This window comes from Lipotes vexillifer, unplaced genomic scaffold, assembly GCF_000442215.2.
Source record: "Lipotes vexillifer unplaced genomic scaffold, Lipotes_vexillifer_v1.1 scaffold395, whole genome shotgun sequence".
Lineage (NCBI taxonomy): Eukaryota > Metazoa > Chordata > Mammalia > Artiodactyla > Lipotidae > Lipotes > Lipotes vexillifer.
In genome coordinates this window covers 6,069,993-6,082,438 of record NW_006797390.1, presented here as the reverse complement: position 1 = coordinate 6,082,438, position 12,446 = coordinate 6,069,993, and the positions used below count along the sequence as shown (strand labels likewise).

General features: G+C 50.5%; 1 protein-coding gene across 1 annotated transcript in view; it reads left to right on the top strand.

The window, feature by feature from the left end:
• The window catches only part of PRMT8 (protein arginine methyltransferase 8), an 81,832-nt gene that overhangs the window by 33,648 nt on the left and 35,738 nt on the right, over positions 1–12,446 (top strand). Inside the window, exons 3-5 of the mRNA XM_007469450.1 lie at positions 1–71; positions 9,553–9,708; positions 11,804–11,867. Of these exons, the coding sequence (XP_007469512.1) occupies positions 1–71; positions 9,553–9,708; positions 11,804–11,867 (291 nt within the window). The remainder of the gene's footprint in view (positions 72–9,552; positions 9,709–11,803; positions 11,868–12,446) is intronic.

The window sequence follows — 12,446 nt, the reverse complement described above, 5'->3', positions numbered from 1 at the left end:
TGCTGAACCCGGAGGAGATGACCTCGAGGGACTATTACTTTGACTCCTACGCCCACTTTGGGATCCACGAGGTAAAGCATCCTGAGTGGTGGCCAAGCGGGGCAACCTCGGTTCCGCTGTGGCCGCCCCGTTTCCTTGGACAGCATCATGTGTGCAGGTCTCTGTTGTCATTAAGGGAGTTCTCCCCAACGCTCGAGGGCCCTGGCCCTGTCTCCATCCCTGGGGGACCCACAGGCGGGGGGTCAGGGCCAGACCTGGAGCAGGTGAGCAAGTGAAAACATGTGTTTGGGTGTTCCTCGGCTGAGAACCAGGGGTGCTTCCGTGGTCCTTGTTTTACGGTCCAGCACCCTCGCCTCTTCCTGACCCTGAGCCTGGGAGGTCCGGGAGGACCGGACGTCCTTGGTCCTTTGCTACAGGAGCTCGGGTGCTTTGCAGCTAGCGTCCCAAGGCCACAATGACCTTCTGGCATCATGATGTCCAGTCCTCAGTCAGGCACGAGCCCTCAGGTTCATCCTGGACCAATGAGCACTTCCAGGGAAGAATCAGCAGGCTTCCTTGGAAACCTGGCTCTGTCTGACTCCCTGATGGATTCTCAGGAAATTCTAATGTCTAAATGCTGTCTTCGTCCAGAGCAGGGAAGATTGATGTTAGCTGCAGAACAGAACAGAGCTTCCCAACTAGAGGCTTCCTGGCTGCAGCGGGGGCCACAACAGTATTTTTCCCTCCCTCCCCACCATCTCCAGCACTTTCTCACCCCAAATAAACAACTGACGTGAGCTGAGTGCTTGCTCAGGGCTGGCCACTCTTCTGAGTACATTATATGTGTCATTTCATTGATTTCCCAAGAGCTCTATGAAGAAGGGATTTCTGTTACCCCCTTACAGTGTGAAGACATCGAGAAAGGAACAAGGACTTGCTTGCTATGCAAATGCTTCTTGAAAATAAGTCTCAAAGCTCCCTTTCAATTAGATGCTTCTGTAAACCCTTCCTGTATCCAAACGGTGATGCGGCATTGCCAGAAGCGTGTTTACTAAGTAATAGGCAACAAGTTTTTGAGTGCCTGCTCCACACTAGGTATTGCTCCCAGCATTTTATGTTACTGGCTCATTTATTCCTGAGGTCAACCCTGTGAGGTTGGTAGTATTATTTGTCCCCATTTCACAGATGAGGATATAAGACCTTACGAATCTTATCAACCTTCATTCATCTTTGCTGGTTCCTTTCCGTGCAAGGTCACGAGCTGATACACGCAGAGCTAGAAATGAAACCTTCACGTTTCGGGGACCCGGGGCTTCATTTCCTAATTTCCAGGCCATACAGCCTTTCTTTCTTTCCGGAAACTTTGGCTTTGTTCCTGCTGGTCCTTTTGCAATTTCCCATGGAGGTAGAGGGTGGAGGGGTTTGGCCCCTGAGGACTTGCTCTCCCCGTCAGAGCATTAATTAGGCCTGGGGCCTGCAGGGGAGGGGCTGGGCCCTGTGTTTAGTTCTGGGGTCCTGGCCCAGGGGGGCCTGGGCAGCTGAGGCTGCAGCTTTTGGTGGCTTCCACTGGGGTGGGGATGCGATGGTGCACGGAGCCCAGTCCTAGGCCTGAGCGGTGAGAAGGTCTGGGAGGCAGGAAGGGTGCTTTCAAGAGCTTCCCTGCTCAGGACCCTGCCTCTAATTAAAGGACAGTCCTGTGTCCTTGGGCACCTGTCTCAGAGCGGTGGAAGAGACAGCAGTTCCAGGGACCCTAAAATGCCCCCCTTGGGCCTGCCTGGACCCCCATTAGGGACCCGCCGAAGGCGGTGTGCCCCTCCCATCCGCCCTCCCGTCCTCAGGCCCCAGCCCCGCAGAGCCTCCTCCCATTGATTCCTCCCACCCCTCCCTGCAATACATGTAGGCACCTAGGATGTGCCCTCCGGTGCTGTTATATCTCTATGATTCCTTCAGGACAGCGTTCCCCGGCACTCCGCACATTGTCTGATTTGTCTGGGTTTGATGAAACAGCGGCTCATCTCATCACTCAGGTGCTGCCTGGTCCCCATGAAGGCCGGGCTTCCGATCTCCACTGGGAGAAGACACCCAGGGTCACCAGATACATATAGTATGTACCGGGCTCCCTCCATTTCATGTATTGCTAGAAAGATCAGACCTGTTCCTACACATACACAAACACAGTGCAGACTGAGCTAATGAACTTGGAGTGAAGGATCTGCAGGTCACCATCTCATTTCTCTCCTTAGTAACCTGTCCGAGAATAGTCTTAGCAGAAGCCCTTCACGTTGGGAAGTATTTCTGATCACCCAGCTTAAATCCTTCTTGCTGCTGCTGGGGGCCAGGCCCAGATCCTGGCTCCTGGGGAAATGCGTAGGTCTTTAACGCTGGGGCAGCTAGCTGGCCTCCCTTCATCCCTGAGCTTCCCCTCCGGCCTGTTTGGTCTCCACGATCATCTGCTCTAAAAGGAGGTGAGGGCAGGTAGATGGCCTCCTACCGTCGTTCTCTGCAGACAGGGCCTGTTCATTTCTCGTTGTCAAACACAAGGGATCTCCTTTGCATGCCAGACGGCTCGTGGCGATGCCTTTGCTTCCACAGTCTGGACAAGACCCACGTCTCGCCATCCCATCCGGAGCCGGGCTGGCCATTTGGCAGCCTCTTCCCGTCATTAACAAGATGCTCACACGGGCGGGCAGCGGCACTGCCAGCTCGCTGATTAACAGTGATCAGTGAGTGTTTGGGAAACATGGTGCAGGCAAGAAGTGCCGAGTGGCAGGGGGACAGTACAGGGAGCTGGAGAGCACAGCAGGAGGTGCTTCTGGACACCTCTCTTCTTGCATCCCATGGCCTCTCCTGAGACGACTCCATGCTCAGCCTCCGGAGGTCAGGGGCCTGTGCATTCCGGACCAGGGCCTCTGTGAAAAGAAAGGAGTCCTGAGCAGGAGCAGATGTGACAGATGTGTCCTTGTGCACAGAAGGGAGCGGCCCAGCCCCGTGACCTCTGAGATCCTAGCTCTGAATTCTCAGCATCTTGAACAGTCGGCCTTGGACATGGGGCCTCAGCTGCCAGAAGAATCCACCCCAGTGGGGCCCTGTTCCCAGCCCCCCAACCCTGGGCGCTGAGCCCACTCCCGGCCAGCTATCTTCTTTTCACAATCTTACTGCAGGTTCTTTTTGAAATAGATTCTTCAGGGCCTCATTTCCCAGCAGTTAGTCAATGTGCTGCCATGTGTTCAGTGGGCAGCAGATAAAGTCACCCACAGCTGGGGGTGGGAATTGTTTTCACTGAAGAGTGGCATGCTCTTGGCTGAATGTCTGGAGACGTCTTTGGGCTGTTCTCCTTCAGGGGTGATTAAAGCAGGGGTACAGGAAGGGTGGGGAGAGACAGCTGTTTCTTTGAACAGGGTGAGTAGGGGAAGCCTGGCTAAGTCACAGCTTCTCCCCCGCCCCCAGAACTTGTGCCTTCGGAATGAACTCCTGTGGTCTGGAGCCTTAAAGAAGGGAAAGGGGGGCCGAAGAAGTGATGAAAGATAATGAATTAAAGGGGGGCCCTTGGGGGGATCCCTTTTAGCAGCAACAGGACCTGCAGAGTTACTGGGCCAACCTAATTCCATCAGGAAAGGCAGTGAGAACTTTGAACTACGAGTATGATTGAGAGATTTCTGAGCCTTTGTCGTTATTCTGCCTCCGTTCCTTACTCACCCTCAACAATTTCTTCACAGAGATGAAAAGGTCACAGTTTTCACAAAGAGCAAGAGCTAGCACTTTTGTAACACTAACTCCACCTATTTAGTCATCACAACAGCCCTGTGAAATAGCTGCTCTTTTTACCCCATTCTCCAGATGAAGAGATTGAGACACGGAATGCTAAATGATGTTCTGGGCTGGCCGGAGAGCTCAAAAACTTTGGAGCTATGATTCGTGTGCAGGAGTTGGGCTCTGTCGTTACAGAGAACCAATTTCACACCGTGCCCCGTGCCTGGTTCTAGGGATACCGTCTTGCAGTCTTGTGGTCTCACAGTTCTGAGGCCTTGTCCTTTTGATGTTGAGCAGTCTTGCAGCGTTTGGTTCCAGAGAGCTTCTGGAGGGAGAGGCTTGAGCTCACTTTAACCAAACCCTCACCTTATTCGGTTTCTAATATGACCAAAGATATAAGCCTTGGGGCAACACAGGAGGCAGTGCTGGGCTGAAAAGCAAACGCAAATGTTTTTAGCCCCTGTGGAGCCCCAGGCCCTGATACAGGAATTAAAGTCCCGCATCCCAACCTACTCAACTCCTAAACCTGCTCAGCCCCTGATTGGATTGAACGGACCAGCCCATCATTCTACCTGCCTAACAAAAGAAAGGCTATTCCCTCCTGGAAAAACAACAACAACAAACTAACTTCACTACTATGGATCCTTGGACACCATCTGTGGCATAAAATAAAAATGATAAGACCTGTGAAGAAACAAGAGAATTTGGTTCATAGTCAAGGGAAAAATCAGTCAATAGAAACAGATCTATAGACAGCCCAGGTGTTGGAATGATTAAATAAAGATTTGTAAATAACTATAATAAATACGATTTTAAAAAATTTCCAGGAGGAGATGGATATAATAGGTGAAATTGAAGTCCTACAACTGAAAAATACAATAGCTAAACCAAATATTCGCTTGATGGGATTAATAACAGATAGGATACATAGAAGAAAATATCTATGACCACGAGGACAGGGAAAGAGAAACCATTGAAACTGAAGAATAGAGAGAAAAAAATTGACAAGTGAACAGAGCCTCAGTGACTTTGGGGACAGAATTAAGTGGTAAAAGATGTGAGTAATTGGAATTCCAGAGGAGAAGGGAAAGAATGGGACAGAAAAAAATGTTTGAAGAAATATAGATGGATAAATGTCTAAAATTGACAAAACAAACAAACAAAAAAGCAAAACCCCAGCAACTCTCTGGATTGATTTGCTCAAACAATGAATCCACATCTGAAACAGCCTCTGCAATTGTAGTCACCACCTGATTACGTTTATGATGATCCGTAGCCATTCTCCAAGCTCCGTCTCTCTTCTGCACAGGCCACATCGGCAAATTGGATGTGGATGTGGGTTTCCTGGAATTAGTCTCCTGGATTAATGGATCTCATGGAGCTAGTGTTCCAATAGTTCAGAGCCAGTGTCCAATTATCCTCAAAAATCTGTTTATTTTCCTTTACATGCTGGTAAATGCCTGCGGGTCATCTTGGGGAAGACTTGGAGAAAGATTAACAGCACATTTTTGTCAACATAACAGGGTTTCTCCTCATGTGGCATGGCCTCCCCTTCATTTAAGGGCTCCTACATCTATAAATTGGCTCAGGTCTGGGAATCCACTGAGGGGCCATGACTCCCTGTTTTGGTGATTCAAGCCTGACTTCCATTCATGAGACCTATAACTTTTCTGCTTAAACAGATCAAGTAAGAATTTAGTGTGTTTTCCACTGTTTATTTTCTAGAGGTACTTTAATGAACTGGCCAGCACCGCAGGTCTTGGTGAGCCAGACTATCCTGAATACTGCTTTGGCTCTCTTCTCCTTTACAGTAACCATGCCCACCTCATCTTTGGCGATTACACACTACAGTTTGGCCCCCGATACCCCAGGATCCTAGCTGGATATTGTTCCCATGGCAACTAGGAATCTCAGTTCCCAGTGTAATCTCTGATCTGTAGAGAAGGGCACACAGAGCTCTTCAAGGCTACTGGACTTCCCTCATAATCTTCCTCACAGCTGCGGTGAGAGGTCTGTTCTCTGGCGTTGGTGAGCGAGTCTCATGTGACAGATGCATTTTAACATTCCAGAGTCTCCTGAAGTCTTTGGATACCTTCCTCTTCAGCGGATCAAGGAAGTTCTGGCATTTCCACTTCATTTAGTGTAGACTAACTTTTGGTCCATGTTTCAGTCAATCAACCATACCAACTGTTAGAGGCATTCCAAGCCCCTGGACGCGAAACAGTGAATCCACAATCTTTGCTTAGTGGACCTATGTCAATAGACTTGGCTCAATCCAACTTTATGTCCCCTCCATCTTGATCCCTCACCCTTACTATACATCCCCACATCTATTCCCTATATTTTAATCTATGTGTTAGAAGTCTCATGCAGTTCTCTTGGTGTGTATCACACCTCCTCATGGGTCACTCTTTGTGCCTTGTTCTTTGGGGTCTGCATGGAGTCAAATCCAATTATAGGGTTGGTGGGGATGGGTCCTGAGGAGTATTAACATTACCTGGCAAGCAACTACCTCAAAGGACACCAGTACTACTCTTCAGGAAAAGGAAAATGAGCTTTCTTGGGCAGGAGTAGAAGGTGTTTCTACCCCAGAGAATACGGTAATTTAGGGACTCGAGGTCCCAGCTTCATCAGAATCTGCCTGTATGCTCCCATTCCAATTGTCAGGACCCCATTCTTTCCCAACAGATGACTCAACTTTAACAAAAGAGGCCTTGCAAGGATGGGAATTCAATTTGTGTTGTAATTCAGGCAGGATTAGACTTTGGCTTTGGTTTTCAGAAATCTTGACCCTGCAAGAAAATAAGGTTTGTGTTCCTTTCTTTTCTTTTCTTCCTTTTCTTTTCTTTTTTTCCCCAGAAGTCATAGAAGTTCTCAGGTGCTGTATGAAGACCTTGAGCTGGGAATTTAAATCCCTGAGCTCATCATTTTCTTTTTCTAAGTGTTCTAGCACAATTAGCAATACCCAACCAACAAATCCACCCCATTACATTCCTTACTTTGACTAAAATGTTCTAAGGTGGCAAATGCTTGGTCATCCGGAGTCTTGCCTTATGTAGGAACTTTGTCACCCGTGTCTAAGGCTAAAACTTGGGTAACTCACCAGTGCCCTCTTCACCAATGGCAATAGGCTTCTTAGTGCCTTTAAATCTAATCAGATCAGAAAACCAATTCCAGAAAACTCAGAACCAATTCAGAGAACCCATTCTTAGATTCTGCTCCATAGGAGCTATTCTTGGTACGAAATTTTGTATCGGTCAGGGCTCAACCATGGAAGCATATGTGTAAATTCACGTTCAGGATTGCAGGGAATTGGCTCATGCAATTGTGTAAGGCTGTTGTCTCCATGTCTGATGCTGAAGCTTGAAGTAGGTAGGTTACAGGGTAGGTAACCAGGAAAGGACTATGAATGCAAAATAAGGGGAGATCAGGAGTAGCTACAACTCCTAAGCACAAGCTTGAACCCTATGAGGACGGGCTGAAACACACATCATTCTATTGCCTTTGACCTTGGTGGGGAGCATATCCTATAGAGGCTGGAGTGTTTCACCTTGGAGCTAAACACACACACACACACCTGGCTCAGGAGTCAGAGAAGATGAAGGCAAAGGTAGAGCAATTGTAAGCCCAGCTGCTGCTTCATGCCAACAAGGTGGATCAACCCATCAGCAGTGACAAACGTGAACTACAAAATGCTTCCTGCTTCCTTTGTATCTTCTGAATCTCGTGGGAATCTCCCTCATGAGCCACCTTGACTGGAGACATAGTAGAAAGACAATTCTGGGAAATATAGCTCCACCTGGTAAGGTGACTGATTACAAAGCCATCACACATGTGTGCACAGAGCTTCAAAACCATGAAGCAACATCTCCAGAGCTAGAGGGAGAAAAATACATCCCCCTGTTGAAGATTTTTGAACACGTCTTTCTTGGTGATTGATAGAACAGATACACACACACACACAAACAGTAAGGATGTAGAAAATCTGAACACCACCACCAAACAACCCAACGTAGTAGGCATTTATACAACATTGCATCCCCAGAGTACAGAATATACATTCTTTTTAAGTGCACATGGAAACATTCACTAAGATAGATCATATGCTGGCCCATAAACACATCTCAATTAAGTTTCAAAAGACTAAAATCATGGAGAGTATGCTTTTTTGGTCATAATGGAATTAATTTAGAAACCAGTAAACAGTAAATTATCTAGAACATCTCCAAATATTTGGAAATGAGGCAACAACTGAGAACGGGGTCAGAAATCACAAGAGAAATTAGAAAATATTCTCAACTGAATGATAGCGAAAGCACAGTGCTATGGATCTGATGTTTGTGTGTCCCTCCCCCCGCCCCCACCAAGACTCATGTGTTGAAATCCTAACTCCCCATGTGATGGTGTTAGAAGGTGAGGCTTTGGGGAGGTAATTAGGTCATGAGGGTGGAGCCTTTGTGAATGGCATTAATGCCCTTATAAGAGGCCTTGCTTCCTTGCTCTGCTCTCCATCATGTGAGGATACAAGGAGAAGGCAAACCAGGAAGTAAGTCCTCACCAGACACTGGATCTGCTGGCACCTTGATCTTGGACTTCCCATTCTCCAGAACTGTGAGACATACATGTTTAAGTCACCCACTCTATGGTAATTTGTTATAGCAACTGAAGTGACTGAGACATACAACATATGAGAATTTGTGGAATGCAGTTAAAGCAATCTTTAGAGGGAAATTTATAGCTTTTTAAAAAATTTTTTATTTATTTATTTATTTTTGGCTGCGTTGGGTCTTCGTTGCTACGTGCGGGCTTTCTCTAGTTGCGGCGAACGGGGGCTATTCTTCATTGCGGTGCGCGGGCTTCTCATCGAGGTGGCTTTTCTTGTTGCAGAGCATGGGTTCTAGCACGCGGGCTTCAGTAGTTGTGGCAAGTGGGCTCAGTAGTTGTGGCTTGAGGGCTCTAGAGCGTAGGCTCAGTAGTTGTGGTGCACGGGCCTAGTTGCTTCGCGGCATGTAGGATCTTCCCGGACCAGGGCTCGAACCCGTGTCCCCTGCATTGGCAGGCAGATTCTTAACCACTGTGCCATCAGGGAAGTCCCCTCCTGTGATGCTCTTAATGACACTCTGAAATGGACACTGCAGTCCCCTTCAGGGAGGCACAGAGAGGATAAGTAACCTGCCTGAAACCACACAGCCAGGCAGCATCAGATCCAGGATGCAGACCCAGGCTGTTGCCTCCCTCTTATCAACCTCTTGCACCTCCTCTCTGGCTGCCAGAACAGGCAATGCCAGCCCCGGCATTGAAGCTGACATGGAGTGGGTGCCATGTGTTTGGGAGCCCCCCGCGTTCACCGCCCAGTGAGAGGCCCAAGTACTCCCCCAAAACAAAAAAAACCCAAGCAAATAGAAAAAGTACACACACACACACACACACACACACACACACAGCCTCCTTTAATAACCTGTTTCACGACAATTCTCTCACGATGGCAGGAAGTTCTGCTTCAGGTCTAACTTAAATCTCTCACGCTGTGTTTGTAGTGCTCCTTTCTTTGGGTTTTTGTTAAGTTGGAGCTTTCCCAGGTCTGGACGGGAGTTTCTCCTTTAATGGCCCAAGACGCTCTTTCGCCTTGTAAGGGGCAGAGTTTTAGGACGTTGTGTGTACTGATGCGGGGAGCTCCTGGCGCAGCTGTACTCTTCCGTGGCTCTGCCTCATGACAGAACTGAGGTCCCTGAGGAATTTGTCGGGACAGCCCTGGGCCCATGACCTGGCAGGTATGCGCCCAGGTGCCCTGAATACGTCAGCTCTATCTTTCCTTCCATACAGGAGATGCTGAAGGACGAGGTGCGGACGCTCACTTACCGGAATTCCATGTATCACAACAAGCACGTGTTCAAGGACAAGGTCGTACTGGACGTGGGGAGCGGCACTGGGATCCTCTCCATGTTTGCTGCCAAAGCAGGGGCCAAGAAGGTGTTTGGGGTGAGCATGCCACTCCCTCCACTGGCCTCTGCGGGGACGCTTCCTTGCTGGGGTCACACCCTCCAGGCGGAAGTTAGACATAGCTCTCAGGAGGTGGGCAAGCTCCCGGGCTCCCTGTCACCTGGGCATTGCTCCTGGCCTTGTCCTGGAATAGCTGACATTTGTGGAGGACTTTTGACTTTTCTGAAACCATTTTGGTGTCATCATTACCTTAGAGTCCTTAGCCCTACTGTGGGCTGTGGTGGCAGGGCAGGGTGGCTACACTTGTGAGCTGTGGCTGGAATCTCCACTATTCCACTCCCGAGAAGTGTGATCTGGACAATTCATTTCTCTTCTGTACCTCGGTTTCCCCATCTATAAAATGGGCATAATTACAGTACCTTGCCCACGGGGTGACTGTGAGGAGTGAGTGATTTTAATACGTAAGTCAAGTGCTTAGAAAGGCGCCTGGCGTAAGTCAAATGCTCAGTATTTATTAGTATAGTTGGGGCCCCAGGTGGTAACAAGACAGTCTTCTTTCTCTGTTCTTTAAAGGCAAGTTGGTAGATTTAATTCTGCTGTTCTGGCTGCTGCTGCCTCTCCAGCTAGAGGTGGTAGTGGTGGACCTTCTGGGAAGGCTCCCACAATGCAGCTGCACACAGCCTGAGGACAGGGGGCTGGGAGGGTCCGGAGCTGGGAAGAAACTGAAAAAGAAGGGCTCTGAGCTTCCGACTGACATTTGAAAAATGCAGTGGGTCTAGGGCTGGAAAATGGGAATTCATCTTGATCAAAATTCAAGGCACACTGCAGTCAAACAACACACAGCACATGCACAGGACAGCCCAACGCGGAGGCTGACGTGGAGCTTTCAGTGGGGCTTCATTAGCTCGGTCATCCTGCAGCCTGTCCTGAGACGCCCCTGGCTCCCGGTTGACTAGAGCCCTCCAAGTCCCCGTGTCCCCCCATCAGTGCCTGTCCCTAAGCCCCTGGCAGGAACAGCATCCTCCTCCACGCCTGACCCGGAAGGTACCGGGGCCTTGGCTGGAGGGGGTCTCTGGGACACCTGACATGTCTCAAGACACCTCTGTTGTAGCCTTGACTGGGAAAGCTATGATGTACTCACCTGAGGTGCGTGTTGAGGGTACGGGTGCAGCCCGGACGCCCAAGGTCAAGTCTGGCGCTCTTCACGGTACTGTCCCTCCCCACCGGCCAGCCTTCCTTCCTTCACGGGGCCTCCCCTCCAGGAGGGGAGCTTCTGGCCAAGGGACCGACTCCCCTTCCAAGGCGCTCACAGAGCCTCAGGGCAGGACGTACACCCCCTGTAACGCCCCACCCTCCCTCCCAGGGTGTCTCTGAGGCCCCAGCTCAGCTCCGGAATCGGACGGGAGCCCAGGGCTGTGCCAGGCAAGGCAGGGCTGCCCGTCCTTCTCTTCCAGGTGCGGGGCTCCAGCCGTAGGTCTTGGCAGCTGTCCCTCTGTTTCCAGCAACCTGGCCTCCCCGCCTGGCCCAGGCCTCCTAACCCCAGGCTGGTGCTTGGTCTGCTGTTCCCACAAGGTCCTGCTCTCAGCGCATGGTCAGCGAATTTCTCAAATACCTTGGCCCTTTGCTTAGGAGATTTGGGGAGCCTGGAAAGACTTCTAGATTCAAAAGAACCAATTCTTTCAAAGGTGGAGACTGCGGAAGGAATGAGAGTTAACAGGCGTCTGCCCGTGGGGTGGGGAAGGATCTTAAGACGCCCTGAGGCCCTGGACCGTGCCGTTTAACCAGGGAGGGCTGGGGGTGGGAGGATGACCTCAGGGAGGCTCACAGCCACTCTGGGGGTCTCTGCCTCCCACCTCCTCTCCTGGGAGGGCAGTGACTGTGCCAGGAGAGGGAGGCCTGCCAGCCCCTCTCAGATCTCCCAGCTCAGAGACTGGGCCCTCCATGGTGGGGCAAAGGCAGACCAGCGGAAGAGCCCGTGAGTCGGGAGGGCCGCGGGTTAGGTTTTCATCTGCCACGAAATAGCCGTGCAGCTGTGGGCAGGTCACCGCACCGCTCCAGACCTCTGCCCCTCCATCTGTTACGCTGGCCCCGGACATACGGTGATTCTTCCTCCTTTGCTCTGTGTCCTTTCTAGATTGAATGCTCCAGTATTTCTGACTATTCAGAGAAGATCATTAAGGCCAACCACTTGGACAACAGTAAGACTTACCTCTGCGTGCTTTCCCGTGGATGAAAGGGGGTGAGGGGACTTGTACTTTCTTGTCTGGGTGGCAGAGACTGACATAAGAGCGCTTGGCCTTGGAAATGTGGAGGCCAGCTGAGGCCCTTTTAGCAGGACTGTGCCCATGGGGCTCCGAGGGTCGCAATCCCTGCCAGGTCAGCCAAGGGCACGTCTGTCCCAGCTCAGCCTCCAGTGAGCCCAGCCTGAGGCCAAATCCTTTATTTCCAAGCCCTCTGCCTGGCCCCCAGCTGTAGGCATCTGTTGAGTTTTGCAAAATGGCAGCCATTCCTCCAACTCCTCTCTCTCCACGAACCCTAGCCCTACCTCTCTCGACACCCACCTAGTGGCATCCCCCCAGACCCCAGGCTCTTCCTTTGGAGAAATGCAGTCCTCTCACGCTACAGCCCCTGCTGCTGATGGGGCTGTCTTGGCAAGTATGTTGCCCTTGGGAGTGGGACCTTCTTGCAGCTGGAGTCTGAGTATAAAGATATGTGCGTTCGGGCTTCCCTGGTGGCGCAGTGGTTGAGGGTCCGCCTGCCGATGCAGGGGACGCGGG